We start from the raw sequence: 18,357 nt of genomic DNA, 5'->3' as shown, positions 1-18,357 counted from the left end.
AATTCAAAAGATCAAGTGACAATTCTACTTTTAAAACAACGAGTTGTGATCGATTGGCCCTTTTAAATTCACTTGACACCTTTAAAATTGGTTAATTAAGCTGTAGCAGCGGTGACGTCACTGTTCTTGTCATGTGGTGTGTTTGCTGCAATTGGAAACCGGAGAAGAGACGCGAGGAGGACGATAAGAAGACAAGTGGTCCTAAAAGGCAGCACGTATGTACAAACATCTTATCTGTCGCTAAAAAAAGTCTCTATGGTGCTTTTTGTTATCTTTGTTGCTATTTGTCGCCCATTTAGTCATTAAAAGGAAGCCAAAATTCCAACGTCACTTTTAATCCTGAGCAGAGAAAGCTAGATTTGACGTGTAATCTGCTAAACTGGATTAAGACTTCTTAAGGTCTGGCTCGCCCTACCGGGTGTCAATGGCTAGGTTCCGTGTTGTTGACCGAGGATCCTCCGAGGGAACCTTAAGGATATCCTAAAATCCCGCTTTTGGTTTTTCGGTCTGTCTATGTCGTGGTGAATTTGTGCGTGTGGACTGTACCTGGAATCAGCATGAACTACGTAGGACAACTGGCCGGCCAGGTTCTGGTCACGGTCAAGGAACTGTACAAAGGCATCAACCAGGCCACGCTATCAGGATGCATCGACGTGGTGGTGGTCCGACAGCCCGACGGGTCCTTCCAGTGCTCGCCCTTCCACGTGCGCTTCGGGAAACTGGGAGTTCTGCGATCCAGGGAGAAAGTGGTGAGTTTGGTGAAAATGGAACATTTGTGAGTTAGCCCAGTCTCGTGAGATTTGACAATCTTTAGGCCTAAGTGGAATTGCCCAACTTGTGCCAGATAAGCGGTAGCGGTCTCGTGAAATTTGCTAAAGATCTTTTGCAGTTTTATGTCACGATGCCTGGTCAATGTTCCTAAAGTTTGATGAGATTTGAAAGATTTTTTGGGGAGTTTTATGAGATTTGCTAAAGATCTTTTGCAGTTTTATGTCACGAGGCCTCATCAATGTTCCTAAAATTTGACGAGATTTGCTAGTCTTGAGAGATTTTTGGGGGGGAGTTTTATGAGATTTGCTAAAGATCTCGGGAGGTTCTGTCCTCTAACTTTTTTGAAGTTTGAGATTTTGCTGAAATCTCAGGACATTCTTTGTAGTCTTTTAGTCAATTATTGAAATCTCATGAGATAGTGTTGCTTTTTAAATGTTTACGGCTCTACAGATTGACATAGAAATTAATGGCGAACCGGTAGAGCTGCACATGAAACTGGGAGACAACGGCGAGGCTTTTTTTGTCCAGGAAATGGAACAATTTGACGTAGGTGACATTTCAAAAGAGGAAATAAACAACAATGACTAAGACTTCCTAGAATTTCTTCTATTCCTTTTCAGGATGTAGTTCCGGCCCATCTGGCAACTTCTCCCATCCCCACAGAGGACGCGGCGGTCAAGAAGCAAGAGCCCGAAGACGGGCAAAGTCATCCCTCGAAGGTCCCGGAAGAGGGTCCGAACTCGGGGGGCAGGAAGAGAAAACGGCGGCGGCGGAAGCACAAGCCTGCGCCCCGCAAGGAAGAGCAGAGACGACCAGCAGGAGGCGAGCTGGAGCCGCCCGGGCTCAGCTCGGACGAGGAGATAACCTCGCATAGCACGTGGTGGGTGGGTTACGCTGTCAGTTGTTCGCGGAATTTACTGGGGAAAGACTCCAGCCCGTCCGGAATTGGAAGAATTTTCTTGTCAGGGTAACATTGAGGACCAAGGACAACGTAGATCACTTCCAACCTTCCAGCCTGGAGTGGGACAGCTACCCGTTCTCCGACGGCGAGTGGTCGCCCTACACCGAGTGAGTCCGTAATTGCGCGCAAAGAGAAAGTTTTAGGTCCATCTGGGTTCTCTTGGGGTCCATCAGAGCGACGTCTGAGGCCGAACCGGCGCCCAGCAGCGACTCGGAATTGATGGTGAAGACCAAGGACAGTACGTTCAGAGCCGACGCCCACATGCGATGGAGCTGGGGCGAGTTCCCGGAATCCACCAGGGTAAGATAGGAAGACAAAGATCCGTTGCTAACTGACACCAGCTGACGAAGATCGGAAGTGGCTGGAGAATTTGATATCAAAATCACAGGATTTTTTTTTCTCAAGCAGGTGACCAAAAAGGAACAGGTGCTTCGAATCAGCCCCAAAGAAAGCACACATTTCCGGGTCATCTCCGGCCCGGAGGACCGAGTCGAAGATCCGCTCTGCGGGATTGTCCAGACCCTGAACGTGGAAGCGAGAACCTCAGACCTCGGTGGAAAATCGACACGCAAGACCAAGTGGACGTCTAGTCCGCCTGGCCGCAGAGAGTCGGATAACAAGTCTGCGGGAAATGCTGGGAAGAGACAAGGTGAATCTAAAGATTCTAATGAGTCTCACAAGATCAGGTAAAAAGTCTAATGACATTTGCCAATAGATACCATGAGATTTTCCAACATCTCACATAAGTTTCATGAGGAAAAACAAGCAGTAGATTTCTCCAAACCTGTCATAAAATTTGCGAGATTATCTGAAGACTCATCAGATTTCCACTACGTAGTCTCAGTCTAGATTTGGCCCAAAAATCTCATGAAAATCTCATGAAAACAGTCCCCAAAAAATCTCAACGGTCGAAAAAGGTTAACAAGATTGGCCTGAAAGTCTCGTGTCTCACCTTAAATTAAAGTCTCACAAGATTTACACACTACTGTGAGATTTAAAATGTTTGCCAAGAATTGCCAACATCTCACAAGATTGTCAGTCTGAAAGCGACTGAAAGCGAAAATCTGGTCTTGGAGTGAACACAGGAAAGATATGGCTCAGACAAAAACAGGTTTTCAAAGACAACGAATCAGACGACTCCTTCTTTTTCAAGGGAGCGTGAGAAAGCGGAGTCAACATCAGGGTCCAGAAGACATCTACCTAGATGACCTAAACGCGCTTGAACCAGACGTTGTGGCGCTCTACTTCCCCAAGAAGTAAAGGTCCCGCCTTACCGAGCTAACCTTCCCACATATTTTCAATGTCCCCCATTTTTTTTTTCAGTGATACGGGTCAGGGTGCCAGGACCTGGGCGGAGCCGGCCGCCACAGGGGGCACGCATTCGGGTTGGCAGTCGCCCCAATCGGTGGGCAGCGGCGGCGGAGGCAGTCTCGGCGACAGCGGCACCGAGTGTCTCTCCGACTCGGCCGCCGATTTGCCCGACGTCGCCCTGTCGCTCTGCGGCGGCGCCGATGATTCTGAGATAGACGGCGGTAACCTGGCAAAACCGGTACAATGGGGAAATCTATTATTCTATTTTAACGGTCTAATTCTTGCAGAAAAATTCCTGGAGTACATCGTCAACTATCATGAATTTGCAGAAAACCCCGCTATGATGGACAATCCCAATTTTGTGGTCCGGATCGGACACAGGTGCCTCTTGTTCGAAAATGGACGACTGGTGGATAAATGATATGTCTACATGGAGTATTTTATCACTTACCTTTTATTGCGCAGATATTACAACTGGACTCTGGCGGCGCCACTCATACTCAGCATGCAGGCTTTCCAAAAGAACCTTCCGAAGGTGAACGTTGTCCAATATTGGATGTTTTCTGATAGGATTTGAGAATCTCATGGGATTTGTCAAGTTTACTCCTTGGGATTTTCTAGAAGAAGAAAAAATACAGGAGATTTTTAAGTACTAGTCCTGCTGGATTGGTTTCAATCTAGGGAAATTTACTCAAATTGGACTAGGAGGATCTGCAAAATCTCATGGGATTTGCAAAATCTCATGAGATTTGACAGGACACAAAATATGACTTTATGAATTTGTAAGAGTTTTTAAATATCTGCAGGCTACAGAAGAAGCCTGGGTGAGGGACAGGATGCCCAAGAAGTCTGGGAGATGGTGGTTTTGGAGAAGGAGCAGCGCCAAACAGGTACTTTTCAGACCACAGTTCTGCGTGAAACGGGTACTTTTCAGAACGCAGTTCTGCAAATACACTTGTGGGATCATGAAACTTTGTCCTTGGACGTCATGTTCAGTTATCCACAGAGAGCAAGCTGGAGGTACAGGACAGTTTGACCAATGAGAATCCAGCTCTCAACACAGGTCCTCAAGCACAGTAGGTCACCCGACAGGACCGGGTCCAGGAACCGATCTAATGTAGTCTTTTACTAACCCAGTTTTTTGTCGTCTTCAGACCGAAAGCCTCAGAGTGGTCGAGCGACGACGAAATCAAAGAACTCAAGGCCACGTTCGGCTACAGGAAGTCCCTGCGCCTGTCGTCCAAGCAGATCGTAAGACCCGATCAGGTCGCCGTCCAGAAGAAAAACATGGACGAGGAAGACCTGTGCGCAGGAGGGTTTGAAGTTGAGGGACGGCCCTAACGACGTGACCTTCAGCATCACGACTCAGTACCAGGGAACGTGTCGCTGCCAGGGGACCATCTACCTCTGGAACTGGGACGAGCAAGTGGTCATCTCGGACATCGACGGCACCATCACCAAGTAGCGCCGGGCTCCTCTTCTCGGTCCGGACTTTTGAACTCTCTTCTGACCGCTTTGGTCCTACACAGGTCAGACGTATTTGGACACATCCTTCCTCAGCTGGGTAAAGACTGGACCCACGAGGGAATCGCCAAGCTCTACCATTCCGTGCACCAGTAGGTCCACGCTCTCCTCGTTTGGCGGCGGAGTTCCCTCATTCGCCTCTTCTTCCGCGTAAGGAACGGTTACAAGTTCCTGTATTGTTCCGCCCGAGCCATCGGGATGGCGGACATGACGCGGGGGTACCTACAGAGGGTCAACGACGGGGGTACTCTTCTGCCTCGGGGGCCGCTGATGCTAGCACCCAGTAGTCTCTTCTCAGCCTTCCATAGGTGCGGGAACATCTCGGTTTGTTGGCTTGCTCGCTTTGAGGACGTCTTGACTCCGTGGGTTCTTGGTCCTTTCAGGGAGATGATCGAGAAGAAACCTGAGAAGTTTAAGGTGGAATGCCTCTCCGACATCAGGAAGCTTTTCGGCCCCGACACGGAGCCCTTCTACGCCGCGTTTGGGAACAGAGAAAGTGTAAGTACAGCGGTCCGGGAGTATCTTAACTCGGTACTCGGACGTTTCGTCGAAAGACGTTTGGTCCCCGGACGTTTGGTCCCTGGACGTTTGGTCCCTGGACGTTTGGTCGACCGGACGTTTGGTAGAACGGACGTTTGGTAGAACGGACGTTTGGTAGAACGGACGTTTGGTAGAACGGACGTTTGGTAGAACGGACGTTTGGTACAACGGGTTCGCGAGTCCCGAGGTTTGAGTCACGAGACTTTCATTTGTTTAACCCTAACCCTATTCACTCAATGTTAAATAATAGTCATTAAATCCCTATTCACCCAATGTTAAAATCGATCGAATTGCATGGGAACCGTTCTACCAAACGTCCGTTCTACCAAACGTCCGTTCGACCAAACGTCCGTTCTACCAAACGTCCGTTCTACCAAACGTCCGGGGACCAAACGTCTTTCGACGAAACGTCTGGTGACGTCTTAACTCGTAACCCCCTGTACTTCCTGCCTGTTTTATTTTGAAATACCGTTCTCTGCCGTGTCCCAGGACGTGTTAGCTTACCGGCGAGCGGGTGTTTCCGCCTGCCGCATCTTCACGGTGAACCCCAAAGGCGAGGTGATTCTAGAACAGGCTAAAGGCAACAAAACATCGTAAGTGCTCACGTTTGAGAAATACCTGGAAAGATTGGACACCCTGATGTTTTTCTTTGATTTTGGCGGTCAGGTACACACGTCTGAGCGAGCTGGTCGAGCACGTCTTCCCTCTGCGTAGCCGACAGCAGGCCGCCGCCTTCTGCTGCCCCGACTTTGGCGCCTTCGCGTACTGGAGGCAGCCAATTACGCGCGCCTGTTCGGAGGACCTGCTTTAACAACGTTACGATGTGTTCTTTTTAAACTTAATTTTGTCCAATTGATGTTGTACATATTGCATGTGATGATTTCTTTCTGTGAAAGTGACAATTTTCTGTGAGATCTAAGTATCGCAATGTGTTTGGAATTTTAAGCCATGTGAAGTTTGGAAATATTTTGGCTGGTGATTGTCATTGTGTGTTAATGAAAAACAGGTGTATTTCGTGTTGTGAAAAAAAAAGTCAGTCTAACAACTGACTGAATGCTGCTTTATTAAAACGTGTTCACGAATGTGATAAAATATATATACATATATTTTTTAAGAGTTACTATACCTTGAGTAAGGAGCAGAAGTCACCATTATCCCTGTGAAAACTAATATGAAAAACCGTGTACATCAAACACTGGTACACCAATGTACAAAAGTCATTTTATATAGATTTGAAAGCAATATTAATGATTTTAACTCCAAAAAATGGTTTGGATGAATAAATGTCAATTCAAACAAAACAAAAAAATACATACAATTCTCAAGGATGGCCTATACTGGTTAAAAACCACGGTGGTTACGGGATGCCCAATAGCAATGCGTCACTCTTACCTTCTTTCCAAATCTAGTTTTTTTTTTAAAAAATCTTCTCCAACTGTCTCACGAAACACAGCTACCGACTAGACGGGTATAATAGGACGCCGCTAAAGGACGAGCGAACTCGGCCGCTAGCTAGCTTCCCCGAGGTTAGCCTCAGCGCCACCTGTTCGCCCCGCTTCACGGGCACCACCAGGGTGAGGGCGGCGGGGGCGCAGAGGCCGGAACACGGCTCGAGCGCCGCCCCCGCGCCGGACCCCAAAACGTGGATGACACGTCGGTCCACCAACAAAGCCGCCTCCATTTTGATGTCCGGTTGGGCCGCGAGGATGACACTTAACAAGTAGCGACCGTCCACGGGTGCCGTGAAGAATCCTGGAAAAATAGATAACATTATTATTGTAGCAGATTTGACGCCCGAGTCGGTTTCAGTTAGTAAAAATGTCTGGCCTTACCCGGAGTTGAACAGGAAGTCGACCATATTCGGGCATAGCGATGGGTTTACCTGTTTCGGGGTCATAGTGGCCTCCGTCGTTAAGCAGAACGGCGTCAAATCGGATGACGCCCGCCTCGTGGAGAACCGGCGGCAGGGTTAGCGTGACGGAGAAGGAGATCTTCTGGTCTTTGTTCCATGCTAATGCTTCCGCTTCACGTGCCGCAAAGTCCAGTGGTTAGGATTCGGGGGAAAACGGATCTCAAACGTTAGCCCGACTCACCGGCGATGGGAGGAAGAGTGGATGGTAGAGGCTCGGTGATTTTTACTGGGATAGCTTGGAAACAGAAATGGCAAACACCAAAGGATGAGTCACATGACGCTTTAGCAGGTTTCGGGATCAAGACATCATAGCTGTCAACCTGGGCCAATCGCTCCCCTTATTAATGATTGCAATTCCCCTGATTACGCGATAAAAAACACTTACAAAAGGCCAATATTTACTCACATAGGGCGCACTTAAAAGTCTCAAATTTTCTCCAAAGTGGACGGGGTGCCCAATCAGTCAAGATTCTTTAAAGGTCACTGTATGACAGCTTGACCGTCTGGGTACATTGCTTGCTGACGCGCTATATTTACATCTGCCGCCAGTGCCGGATTAGAGCCGAAATGGAGAAGATGAGATCAGTTTCACACAAAAAAATGCACTTTTAAAAAAATAGTTTGTTCCCGTACAACAGTGGTTATACGGCGTACGCCATTTGAAATGGTCAAAAAACGTATCAAACACGGGCAAAACGTATAAGTTGACAGGTACGAGACACGGACTCACCTGGTGCCCCGGCGAAGCCGAGCACGGGCGCCGTGCTGCCGTCCATCCCTTTGGGGAGCTTGGACGACATGGTCATCCTACCAGGGGGTCCGGCTTGGCCCGACTCTGTGGCCAAAGGTGGCTTTGGGGGCGTGTCCAATCGGTCCTGAGATGCCATCAGAGTAGATCCCGCTTCTGCTTCTGTTCCAGATTCAAAAGGGAAAGGGTTTATTTACTTCTTGCTTTTATATAAAAGCCTTACATACATTTGGAAGTTGGAAAATCGATATTTTCTAACAAACTTTGTAGCAAAAGAGCTAAAAAACTAGCTACCCTCCAAGTGTTGTTGTCTAAAAGGCCAAATTGGCAAATATCACCATGACACTAAGCAAAATAAATGACTCACACAAGTGAGCATGACACCAGCTAACCTTTAAAAATCCATAAATTAGCAATTTTTGTGTTAAAACCGCATCCAAAGTATTCCTTTGTTGCTTTTTTTGTGGCAAATCTTCCCAAATTGCGGCCAAGAAATGATGACTCACAATGTTAGCGTACGTATAAACAAACAGCAACGAGGTCATCTTACGCAGCAAAGCGTGATGCGGACGCGGACGCCAAAAGGCATTGCTCAACACGAGTGGGCGCCGTTAAAAAGGGGAGCATGTGTGTTCAATCAGCGGCACTTCCTGCGACTGGCGACACGGTCGAGTGGAAATTCAACCTCCCGTTGATTTGTTTTTCCAAGAAAACATCGCCCTGGCCTCCTTCCAAAATCTCGTTTAGTTTTTTTGTTTTCTCTGGGAAAACCATGGAAGATTTTAATCTTTTACCATCGTCTAGCGAATTGGACACCTGTCACCTTTCACTTTGTTACCCTTGAAATAATCGGAAAAAAACAACAACTTTACGCTTTACGTTCTGTCAACTTATTTTTGTACTCCAAATTCTTTCAATTTGTCGAGCAGCTTTTGTTTTGTCGTCCGTCATGAGGACGCCAAGATAAGAAGGTCGTCCATTAGCCATCCCAGTGGCTAAACTGGTCGGCGTGCTGGAGATAAGGCGGTCAAGCGCGATAACCTCGGTGAACTGCAGACAAGACGTGACAGGGACAAAATAGTCTTGTGTTTTTGGTATGTAAGACGGTAGACTTTTCCTTGGAATTTCATGAAATAATTTTAAAAATGGATTTAAAAATGACAATGATTGATTTAAAAGGGGGAAAATCAGGACATTTAATATACATCTATACTCTTCATTTTAATTTGATCCTAAAATAGAAAGTCGGCACTCATGATTTACTTTCCCGGGCCACACAAAATGATGCAGCGGGCCAGATTTGGCCCCCGGGCCGCCACTTTGATACATGTGCATTAATATATATTTTTTTCTAAACAAAAACGGTAAAAATCTGTGAGTATAAAAACAAACCACATTTTTATTAATTGTTATTTTTAATTTACTATGTTTTTCCTTTCTAACGCAGATAATTCCACCCCAAAAATTTGGGGGTCCATTTTTTGTCATAAATTTGGACTTGGCTGGTGTGAGTAGTTTGATGTAGTTTTTAAGTCTAAGCAGAAAAACAGTCTCACATGTTCCCCCCGGCTTCTGTCGTAAATAACTCCCCCTGGGGGGCTTTTGGCGGGGGTGCGAGGGGACATGTTGCACCCTGATCAAACATGTGCTGGTATGTCTTTAATGTGCTGCACTTTCCCATGAGTATGTTGTCCCGTGTCGAGAGGCCACCCCGCAGGCGCCGTGTGTTGGGGGTGTTGGGGCTGCTTCTTGACGGCTTTTTGATAAACTCCAGGGTGCATCTGGCCACCACATGACGGGGTCACCTGACGGCGGCAAATAAACCGGAAGCGCCATCGACGCGGCCTTTGCTAGCTAGTCAGGCTATCTGCACTTTTTACAGAGTGTCGCGGTTGAATATGGTACACAGTCGATTGGTCGCCGGTCTTTTGGTCGCCGGTCTTTTGGTCGCCCGTTGTCGCGGTTGGGGCGACCAAAAGACCGCGACCAAAAGACCGCGACCAAAAGAACAGCGACCAAAAGAACGGCGACCAAAAGACCGGCGACCAATCGACCGCACACGTTGAATCTGGTTCAAGGGCATTCAAAAATAAATGAGCAAAACTCACGCAGATCCATAACTAATAATACTAGTTGTTACCTGTGTGGTTATGGAGATCTTTGGTGACATCCTTCAATAGCTTCTGGCACCTGTCGACCTCCGACCGACTCAGGTCGGCGGATCGGTTCGCAGTTTCCAGGTCTGGTCCGCCTGCAAAACTTTTGAGTAGGCCACATCGGTTCTCCAGGTTTACGAGACGGTCCTCCAAGCCTTGAATTTTTTCCAGAAGCCCGTTTTGACCGTTCTCCGAGGAGTTTTTCTCGCGGAGTCCAAGTTCCAAGACCTTCACCGTGTCCTTCAAAGTTTGAAGAGAGTCCCCAAAGGAGTCTTCTCCCCGAGTCTGTCGTTCGGTGTCAGAAACCCGGTTCTCTATGGAGGTCAGCTTCTCCGTCAAGTCCTGGATGACTTCTTTCTGCTCTCTGTTCCAGGTCTGTCCCGCCCTAGAAGAATTCACAAGTTGCTCAAGTTTGTCCACAACCCAGTCTGGGACCTGTCTGCTTCTGGATTCTTGCAGCTCAGTCTTCACTTCCTGGATTTGGTGTCTTAGCTCTCTTTCTTTGGAGTCCATGAGCTCGATCAGACCCAGGTAATTCTCTTCCTGGTCTTCGCACTCGTGGTGCACGGACATGATCTTATAATCGCAGGAGTTCTTCAGGTCTGACAGTTTGATGTCCAGGCCCTCCATGAGCTCTTTTCTCAAGGATTGAATGCTCTCGTCCACGTGAGCGGAAGGCTCCTTCACGAGACCTTGGATTTGCCCCTCGTGTTTGTTAACGCGTTCCTCCAGATCATTCCAGGTGTCGCTCCTGCTCTCCAGGAGGCTAATCTTGTCCCCGAGCTGGTCCAGGGAGAACAAGTCGACGGTCCTGGGCTGGGCGCCCGTAGCGCTGGCGGGCTGCCCCAGCTGGCCCAGGAGAAGAACGCTGAGCATCTTGCTGGCGTCCTCCTGGAAGTCATGCCTCAGATTGGACGACATGTCGGTTATCCTGGTCTGCATGTCCAGCACCATCTGGGACAGTTTCTGCACCTCGGCGTCCAGACCGGTACCTTCTCGCGTACGGTTAACCCGGTGGTCCGTGCGCCCAGTCGGGTGACGTCCGATGACGGACGGCGCCTGACTTTCGGGATGTCGCTCCACCTGGTTGGCGCCCATTTTCGCTTCCGTGCAGTCGTGGCCACGGTAGCCCGGACAGCACCTCCACTGGAGCTCCGTGACCGTCTTGTAGTCCAGCTTGTACGTCGGCCTGAAGTGCGTACGGTATCTAGGAAAAAAACGGCATGGATTGGGCGCAGAAATGACATCCTCGGTCTCAGAGACTGCTGAGGAATAACGCTTCTGAGTTGCGCAATACGTACTTGTCGATATCGCGTTTCCATGATTCCGCTAGTAGACGTCACATCCGTTTGAGGTGAGATTGTGGCAGCGAAAAAAGGAACTTCTCTGCCACCTTCCCACTTCAAATGGATTGGACGTCGAGTGCCCTCAATGGAAGTCATTGAGTTAAAAAATAAAATGAGTTCTTCCTCTGGCCAAGAGGCACCCCCCCACCAATTAGTTTATCGCTTCTAGACGTCCAGTCCATTTGAAGTGTGGGCGTGGCCGCACGATTGTTCATTCATTTGATGCCATTCCTCCCATTTCAAATCGATTGGACGTCTAGCAATGTGATTGGAAGTCAATGAGTTAAGCGGCTTTTCTAATTTTACCAAGTATGCGGCCATTTAGTATTTATTTTTAAACGTGGTATCAATACGATATCCGCTAATTCACTGCTGAAAATTGTTGTGTGCTTACATGACTTGCGGTGGACAGTCCATCATTTCTGGGGGGCAAGGGAGAAAGTCCGGTTGTGTGAAAGTTTCCGAACCCCCCACGACTGCGCAGGTGATGTTCTTGTGCACGACGTGCGCGCACCAGTTCCTGCGGTGGAAAATGCTCAATTACTCACGCTTGCCTGACGGATCATGTATCAGATAATGCTTTTTTGGGGGGGACTTACTTGTTCCGTTGGCGTATTTCTGCAGCAGAGTGCCCATGTCGGAAGGGTGTCCCTCTTGCAACTTGGGCTCTTGTTAAAAAAAGGACCAGGATGGAAGGAAGATAGAAGGAAAACTTCTTCATGGCTTCAGATGTCCACATTTCTGTTTCAGAACTGAAAGAAAGGCGGAGAGTATTTGAGCACTCCGTGCTTGAATGTGACGTTTTGGGTGTACCCCCCCATAAGCATTGTAACGCACGCACGCAAGCACACGCACACACACGCACACACACACACATGCACACACATCCACACACGCCTTTTTCATGACGTCACTCCCCATCACTCTTGGAAAAGCATGAGGCACTCTAGATAATAACAACAAGAGTTTATTATTACGAAACCGTAAATAATTGACTATTCATTTGTTGTGGAACAATTGAGACACTAAAGGGCGGCACACGAAAATGAGCAAACCAATATAGTGAAGAAAAAGTACCGATATATATTTTTGGGCTACCGAGTACTAACGGCTAATAAAAATTATATACGTATATATATATTTTAGGTGGAAAACATGTCTAACTCAATTTAAGGAAATGTTCTGGAAAACTTATCTTGGCAAAAGTTTCTCCTCAAACGTGACTTTATGGGCGTTACATAGTTAAAACAAGCGTCACCGTTTACTTCCGTATTCCCAAAGCGAAAGTAAATAACGAGCCAATCAGCTTACTCGGCTCAAATGTTGTGCTAGGAAAAATTGGAAATCACGACATGTAGTTCTGATTCAGTGGAGCGTAAACCGTTAAAGAATACAAACAACCACTACAAAAGAGTTTCTTAGCAATAAATAAAAACGTATATAGACATAAAACCAACGCGTTAAAGGAGAATTCCGAAATTCCTGTGTAAAGGTCTGGATTTTCTAATTTCCGAGTTCCAAGAACGCACCACCCCAATACTGAGTTCGAGGCTAATGAGAACCAGCTTGAGCTGAAGCTAACTCTCGTAAAACAGCAATTTTGTGCCAAAACTTGCTCATTATTTCTCTTTAATATTTGCACAATGTCAGTGGTGGTTGAAAGCACACACGGGTGGTTGTTGGACGCGTGTAGGCTCATCGACCAGGGCTACGTGAGCTGTTTTAGACGGCGAAGCGAAGCACGCACGGAAACGGTAGGACGCTTTAAAAGGCAGTACTTCCGGCTTTTGAACCGCTATGGAAGTACGGGTAAAAATAATAACCCTGATCATAAAAACCAGGACGCTTGCCAGAATGTAGAAAAGCCACAAAAGGTAACTTTTCAACTTCAAATGAGGAATATACAAATGTAAACGAGTAAATCAAAATAAATGTTCAGGTTTCAATGATTAACATTGACTTTTACTTTTAGAAGCGGAAGCGCAAGCAATGTGAACTCAACCATGGGGAGAAGGATTCCATAGCATTTCATGAGAAGGTAAATTGGGATAAATTACGCTGGAAAGATTAAAGAATGACTAAAAATGTTTCCACGCAGGTTCGACATGTTATTTTGGAAGGAACCAAATCCCTGGTGGAGTCTGCTGCATGTGTGGGGTACCTTCAAGGAGATCTGGATGGAGTAGATGATATCCCTCCATGCCACGAGTGCAACCTGGCAAGCTTGTGCGACATGGCCAAAGAGCTCCCATTGGTGGAGGATGACAACCAGGAGAGTTCCGTCCAGTTCCTCGAAGATGGCGACGTGTCCCACCTGGACTTGTTCTCCTACGTGACAGAGAACCCATCAGAACAGGCGGCATTGACGGTGTTAATGGGAGACGAATACATCATTCCCCCCCGCGCTGGATTTTTACTTTCAGATTTCTCCCGGATGCGACCCCTCCTGCAGTGTAAGTTGAAAAGTCCTCAAAATGAAGAAACTGTTAAAAAGTGATCTGTCCTCGCAGGTGGACGCAAGTTTGACGTCATCGTTTTGGATCCGCCGTGGGAGAACAAGTCTGTAAAGAGAAGTCGCAGGTATGTTTTTGTGCACAAAAATGGTCTACAAGGGCAAAAATTGTTGTGTTTTTTTACAGGTACAATTCTTTACCATCGTCTCAATTGAAAAGACTACCCGTACCCCTTTTGGGGTCCCCCGACTGTCTGGTGGTCACCTGGGTGACCAACCGGCCCAGCCACCTGCGCTTCGTCCGCGATGAACTGTACCCGCAGTGGGGGGTGGAGCCTGTGGCACAATGGTTCTGGGTTAAGGTCAGTGGCGAGCATGTCAAATTCGAGGTCTCGTTTTCTACATATTCTGCATTTGTCGTAGGTTAGCGCAGACGGCCATTTTGTGTTCCCCCTGGATTCGCCGCACAAAAAGCCGTACGAGGTGATCGTGCTGGGCCGATTTCGCCGCGAGTCTCAGACGAGGTGACTTTTAATTGCGCCATTTAGTTTTTATTTATTTTTGATGGTTTTATATTAGTCCCTCAGAGACGCGTGTTGTTGAAGTCGCCCCTGTGCCAGATCAACGGTTGATTGTTAGCGTGCCCTCGGCGCTGCATTCGCACAAACCCTCACTGGCAGGTAAATGTGCACTTTATTATTATTTTTTATTTAAGCTGTATTTTTCTACATTTTTTAAAAAGCTAATAAGACTAAGATAGACGTAAATGATAGGAAAATATTAACTGATGTCAGTATAAGTAAAGAGATTTGCTGGGTTGGCTAAAATGCGTTTCAAGAGTGTACCAACAGAGGGCAGCATTGCGACATTTTTTAGTTGTTAGTATTGAAATTTGGGAAAATGGCTGCATTTTAACTCATTTAAATTTTACTGCTATTTGCTAAAGAACAAGAAAAGGTAGCATCTTTTTTGTGGTGTTAGAAGAATCAATTTTTTTTCATTTAGTATGTACAGTATACCAAGTAAAAAAATAATGTGCAAGAGCTGAGGTTTCTTAAAAATGTCTTGCTTTATTTAAAATTGTATAATCTAACCATAAAAAGTTTAGAGCCTTTTTTTCTGTGTTTTTTTTATATTTTTGGTAGTAAACTTTTTCTTTTGCCTTCTTATTGAAGGTAGAAAATGTTGACTTTTACCAGAGTGACTTTCTTAGTTTACTTTTTCATCTATATGAACTATTATTAATTAATACACTCGATCTCCGCAGAAGTTTTGAAGCCGTACACGAAAGCAGACGCCAAGTGCCTGGAGCTGTTCGCCCGAAGCCTCCAACCGGGTTGGACCAGTTGGGGAAACGAGGTCCTCCGCTTCCAACACAGCAGCTACTTCACGCTAACGCCCGCTAGCCATTGACGACATGAATTTTAATTATTATTATTATTATCATTTCGAATAAATTCTATTTATATGATCAAGGGACACCTCATTGTTTTCTTTTTGTATGTGGATTTTTTAAAATTTAATTCAAACCTCTATTGATTCTGTGTCTGGGTGTTTAAGACAATTATCAGCAATTAATTTTTTATATAAAAGAGTAAAATGTTTAAAATTGCGTCATACAACCCTTAGTTTTAAGCCTTTTTGGTGTTTTTTAAAGCATTTTTTTTGTAAAAAATATATATTTTTTGTCTTCTAGAGAATATAGAAAATGTTTTACATATCCTGACTAACTTTTTTAATATACTTTTTCCTCAAAACAAGGTCATCTATATGAAGTTTTGACTAATTTATTAAATTACAATATAATCCCAAATTATAGTGTATACGAAATCAAATTCTAATAGAAAATGCGTACATAGAAGTTAAGTTTAATGAAATCCTGTCGCAAAAATGAGCATATACGGTTTTCAAGTAAATGAATATACCAGGTATATAAGTTTGAATGCCGTTTACTTTGTCTCTTAGAAGTGACACATCAGTCAAAACAATTTGTCTCCCCAATATGATGACTTCCAATATTTATTCATATAATTTCTCCCCCAAAGACATAATTAAGGACAAATAAACGCCAACTCCAACACATCACTTTACAGAATATACAATCGCACCATATCGGATCATCTATTGAAGGCTCGCCGTCAAAACGACCGCGCGAAAACCGCAAACATCCGACGGGTTGGGGGGGGTCAAGACTCCCGAACGGCGGCGACGGGTCGCCGTGACCGGACGTGGCGATAGAGAGAGAAAGAGAGAGAGAGAGGTTAAATACAAGAAGCAGAGCGCAGGTACGGAAACATGCGGCGAGAATATATGACATTCAAGCAGAAGCGGCGGAAGGAGAAGACGAAGAGTAGAAGCGAGGTCGGCATGCTGGCTGGCGTTTCGGGCGGACCACGTTAAGCGAGCGGGACGCACTTTTAACACCACGGGGCCACAATCAGAAGCGGGACGCCACAAAGCCACGCACGGACGGACGGGAATATACGGGCCAAAAACTGGATAGATATGTCGATATATATAGATATATAGATAGATAGATATGTGCTTAGATATAAGAGACGCTACCAGACGGGAAAGTACACGGTTAAAGCGGGGCAAGGCCGGGAAGCAAGCGAGCGAGCGAGCCGGAGAGCCAAAGAGCGAGTGAGCGCATGCATGCACGTGCAGAGGAAGGCCGGTCGGAATCGGCGAGCCGCGTCGCCGCCGTCGATAGGAAGTCGGGATAATATTATATTCGGGAAAGAAAAGAAAAAGTGACAGCACAAGCTCCAAAAGTACATTGAAAAATAATCGTGGCTGAGACTGAAGCGCTTTTTTGGAAGGAAAATCCAATCGATTGTTTTTTTTTAAATGGAAAATTTGTTAAGAATATTTGAAATCGTTTTTAAAATTAAAGTACAAATGGTTTTTAATTTGGAATTTTGAAATCATCAATATTTGGGGGAATTTAAGTGTATTGCATTGTTGTAAAAGAGGCCATGAAATGGCAGCTGTTTTGCCATTTGGTCATAAATTTAGCCTTTTTGAAGGAAAATCCAATCGATTGTTATTTTTTTTAATTGGAACATTTGTTAAGAATATTTGAAGTAGTTTTTAAAATTTAAATACAAATGGTTTTTAATTTTGAAATAATCAATATTTGGGGGAATTTAAGTGTATTGCATTGTTGTAAAAGAGGCCATGAAATGGCAGCTGTTTTGCCATTTGGTCATAAATTTAACCGTTTTGAAGGAAAATCCAATCGATTGTTTTTTTTAATTGGGAAATGTGTTAAGAATATTTGAAATCGTTTTTAAAATTTAAATACAAATGGTTTTGAATTTAGAATTTTGAAATAATCAATATTTGGGGGAATTTAAGTGTATTGCATTGTTGTAATAGAGGCCATTAGATGGCAGCTGTTTTGCCATTTGGTCATAAATTTAACCTTTTTTTTTTAAGGAAAATCCAATCGATTGTCTTTTTTTTAATTGGAAAATGTGTTAAGAATATTTGAAATATTTTTTACAATTAAAATACAAATGGTTTTTAATTTTAAATTTTGAAATCATCAATACTTGGGGGAATTTAAGTGTACTATTGCATTGTTATAAAAGAAGCCATGAGATGGCAGCTGTTTTGCCATTTGTCATAAATTTAACCCTTTCAGGCACTTGTATTTATTTTTAAATGTTTCACGGGATTCAAGAATGGGCCAATAGGACAATATTTTTGGGTGTCCATTAACGGCAACAAAAGTCCAATCTATTTTAAACTTCAGTACCTGGGTTGACAGTGAATGAGTTAAACTAATGAGGTCCCTGAAAGGATTAATGTACCTGGTAGACAAAATAAGAAATTCCAATTTTAGTGATAAGTCAACTAACAACAGCTTAATTAGAAAAAAAAAGTGTTTCTTACTTGCATTGAACATTTAAGTTCATCTGAACTATTTTCAATTTCCAACATGGATTCCAATGTAATTTTTGTAGGCATATTTACGTTAAATTAGCGCATATTTTCGAATGACTCGACTTTGGAGGTTCTGCTGCTCCGGAAAAAAACAAAAAAATTGCACATTCACGGTACTTTGATTACATTTGTCACCCTTTTAAGGAACAACATTGCACATCATTGGCTTCTTAATGTGTATGTATATACACTATGTACACATATATACGTTTACATAATTTCATCCATGTATATACGTGTATATTTTTGGGCTAAAGTGCACAACACCCGCACATCAGTGTCAGGCGGCAGACAATATAAGCAAAGTTGGACTATATAAGATAAGGCAGCAAAAAACGACACCACAAACGAGAAAAAACGTCTTCCGGCTCACAAACGTCACCACGACGACGACGACACACGTACGCGCACGTATTGCAATAACTTAACCCGATACGTACTTTGTTACCGTTAACATTTGATGTCAAATGATTATATTTCACGATCACGACGAAAGCAAGATCATACTTTGTAAAGTTAACGTTGCATCATAAGAATCTCTGCGTATACGTCTTATGTACATGTACACTATTTACATTAAAGTGATTGTGGATCTAATTGTGCTTTTTCGTACGCCGATATTGCTGTGGAATCGTAAATAGCGACCGGACGATTCGCCGAAAGACGTTTCGTCGACGGACAGTTC

The 18,357-nt window shown here is 44.9% G+C and overlaps 3 protein-coding genes and 1 long non-coding RNA gene across 7 annotated transcripts; 2 read left to right on the top strand and 2 right to left on the bottom strand.

Moving 5' to 3' along the window:
- The first annotated feature begins 159 nt into the window (after positions 1 to 159).
- Positions 160 to 6,308, top strand: LOC144091469 (phosphatidate phosphatase LPIN2-like). 4 transcript variants are annotated; one of them, XM_077623813.1, is made up of 18 exons: positions 160 to 749; positions 1,222 to 1,317; positions 1,392 to 1,651; positions 1,738 to 1,839; positions 1,906 to 2,032; positions 2,138 to 2,381; positions 2,886 to 2,988; positions 3,056 to 3,264; positions 3,331 to 3,424; positions 3,509 to 3,578; positions 3,850 to 3,933; positions 4,040 to 4,119; positions 4,198 to 4,294; positions 4,356 to 4,504; positions 4,573 to 4,659; positions 4,723 to 5,065; positions 5,597 to 5,700; positions 5,774 to 6,308. In XM_077623813.1, exons 1-18 carry the CDS (start codon positions 558 to 560, stop codon positions 5,916 to 5,918), a joined length of 2,586 nt encoding a protein of 861 aa, XP_077479939.1. In that variant the 5' UTR covers positions 160 to 557; the 3' UTR covers positions 5,919 to 6,308. The 4 variants fall into 4 exon arrangements, with proteins under 4 accessions (XP_077479939.1, XP_077479937.1, XP_077479938.1 ...); XM_077623814.1 differs by having other exon boundaries at positions 162 to 749; positions 2,141 to 2,381; XM_077623811.1 differs by having other exon boundaries at positions 3,056 to 3,424.
- Positions 6,309 to 6,530: 222 nt separating this feature from the next.
- On the bottom strand, positions 6,531 to 12,533 carry emilin2b (elastin microfibril interfacer 2b). The gene is made up of 7 exons (XM_077624925.1): positions 11,869 to 12,533; positions 11,664 to 11,789; positions 9,908 to 11,130; positions 7,750 to 7,929; positions 7,201 to 7,254; positions 6,990 to 7,130; positions 6,531 to 6,859 (listed from the first exon to the last, which is right to left on the bottom strand). Exons 1-7 carry the CDS (start codon positions 12,144 to 12,146, stop codon positions 6,561 to 6,563), a joined length of 2,301 nt encoding a protein of 766 aa, XP_077481051.1. The 5' UTR covers positions 12,147 to 12,533; the 3' UTR covers positions 6,531 to 6,560.
- A 296-nt stretch (positions 12,534 to 12,829) lies between these two features.
- mettl4 (methyltransferase 4, N6-adenosine) lies at positions 12,830 to 15,200 on the top strand. The gene is made up of 8 exons (XM_077623815.1): positions 12,830 to 13,143; positions 13,242 to 13,307; positions 13,368 to 13,722; positions 13,780 to 13,849; positions 13,909 to 14,083; positions 14,145 to 14,245; positions 14,301 to 14,401; positions 14,989 to 15,200. The coding sequence occupies exons 1-8, from the start codon at positions 12,913 to 12,915 to the stop codon at positions 15,132 to 15,134; spliced, it is 1,245 nt and encodes a 414-aa protein (XP_077479941.1). The 5' UTR covers positions 12,830 to 12,912; the 3' UTR covers positions 15,135 to 15,200.
- On the bottom strand, positions 13,236 to 14,055 carry LOC144091473 (uncharacterized). The gene is made up of 3 exons (XR_013305717.1): positions 13,953 to 14,055; positions 13,687 to 13,830; positions 13,236 to 13,597 (listed from the first exon to the last, which is right to left on the bottom strand). It is a non-coding gene; the product is annotated as an uncharacterized LOC144091473 (long non-coding RNA).
- Positions 15,201 to 18,357: the final 3,157 nt, after the last annotated feature.

This window comes from Stigmatopora argus, chromosome 17, assembly GCF_051989625.1.
Source record: "Stigmatopora argus isolate UIUO_Sarg chromosome 17, RoL_Sarg_1.0, whole genome shotgun sequence".
Classification (NCBI taxonomy): Eukaryota; Metazoa; Chordata; class Actinopteri; order Syngnathiformes; family Syngnathidae; genus Stigmatopora; species Stigmatopora argus.
This window is presented reverse-complemented; position numbering and strand designations above follow the sequence as displayed.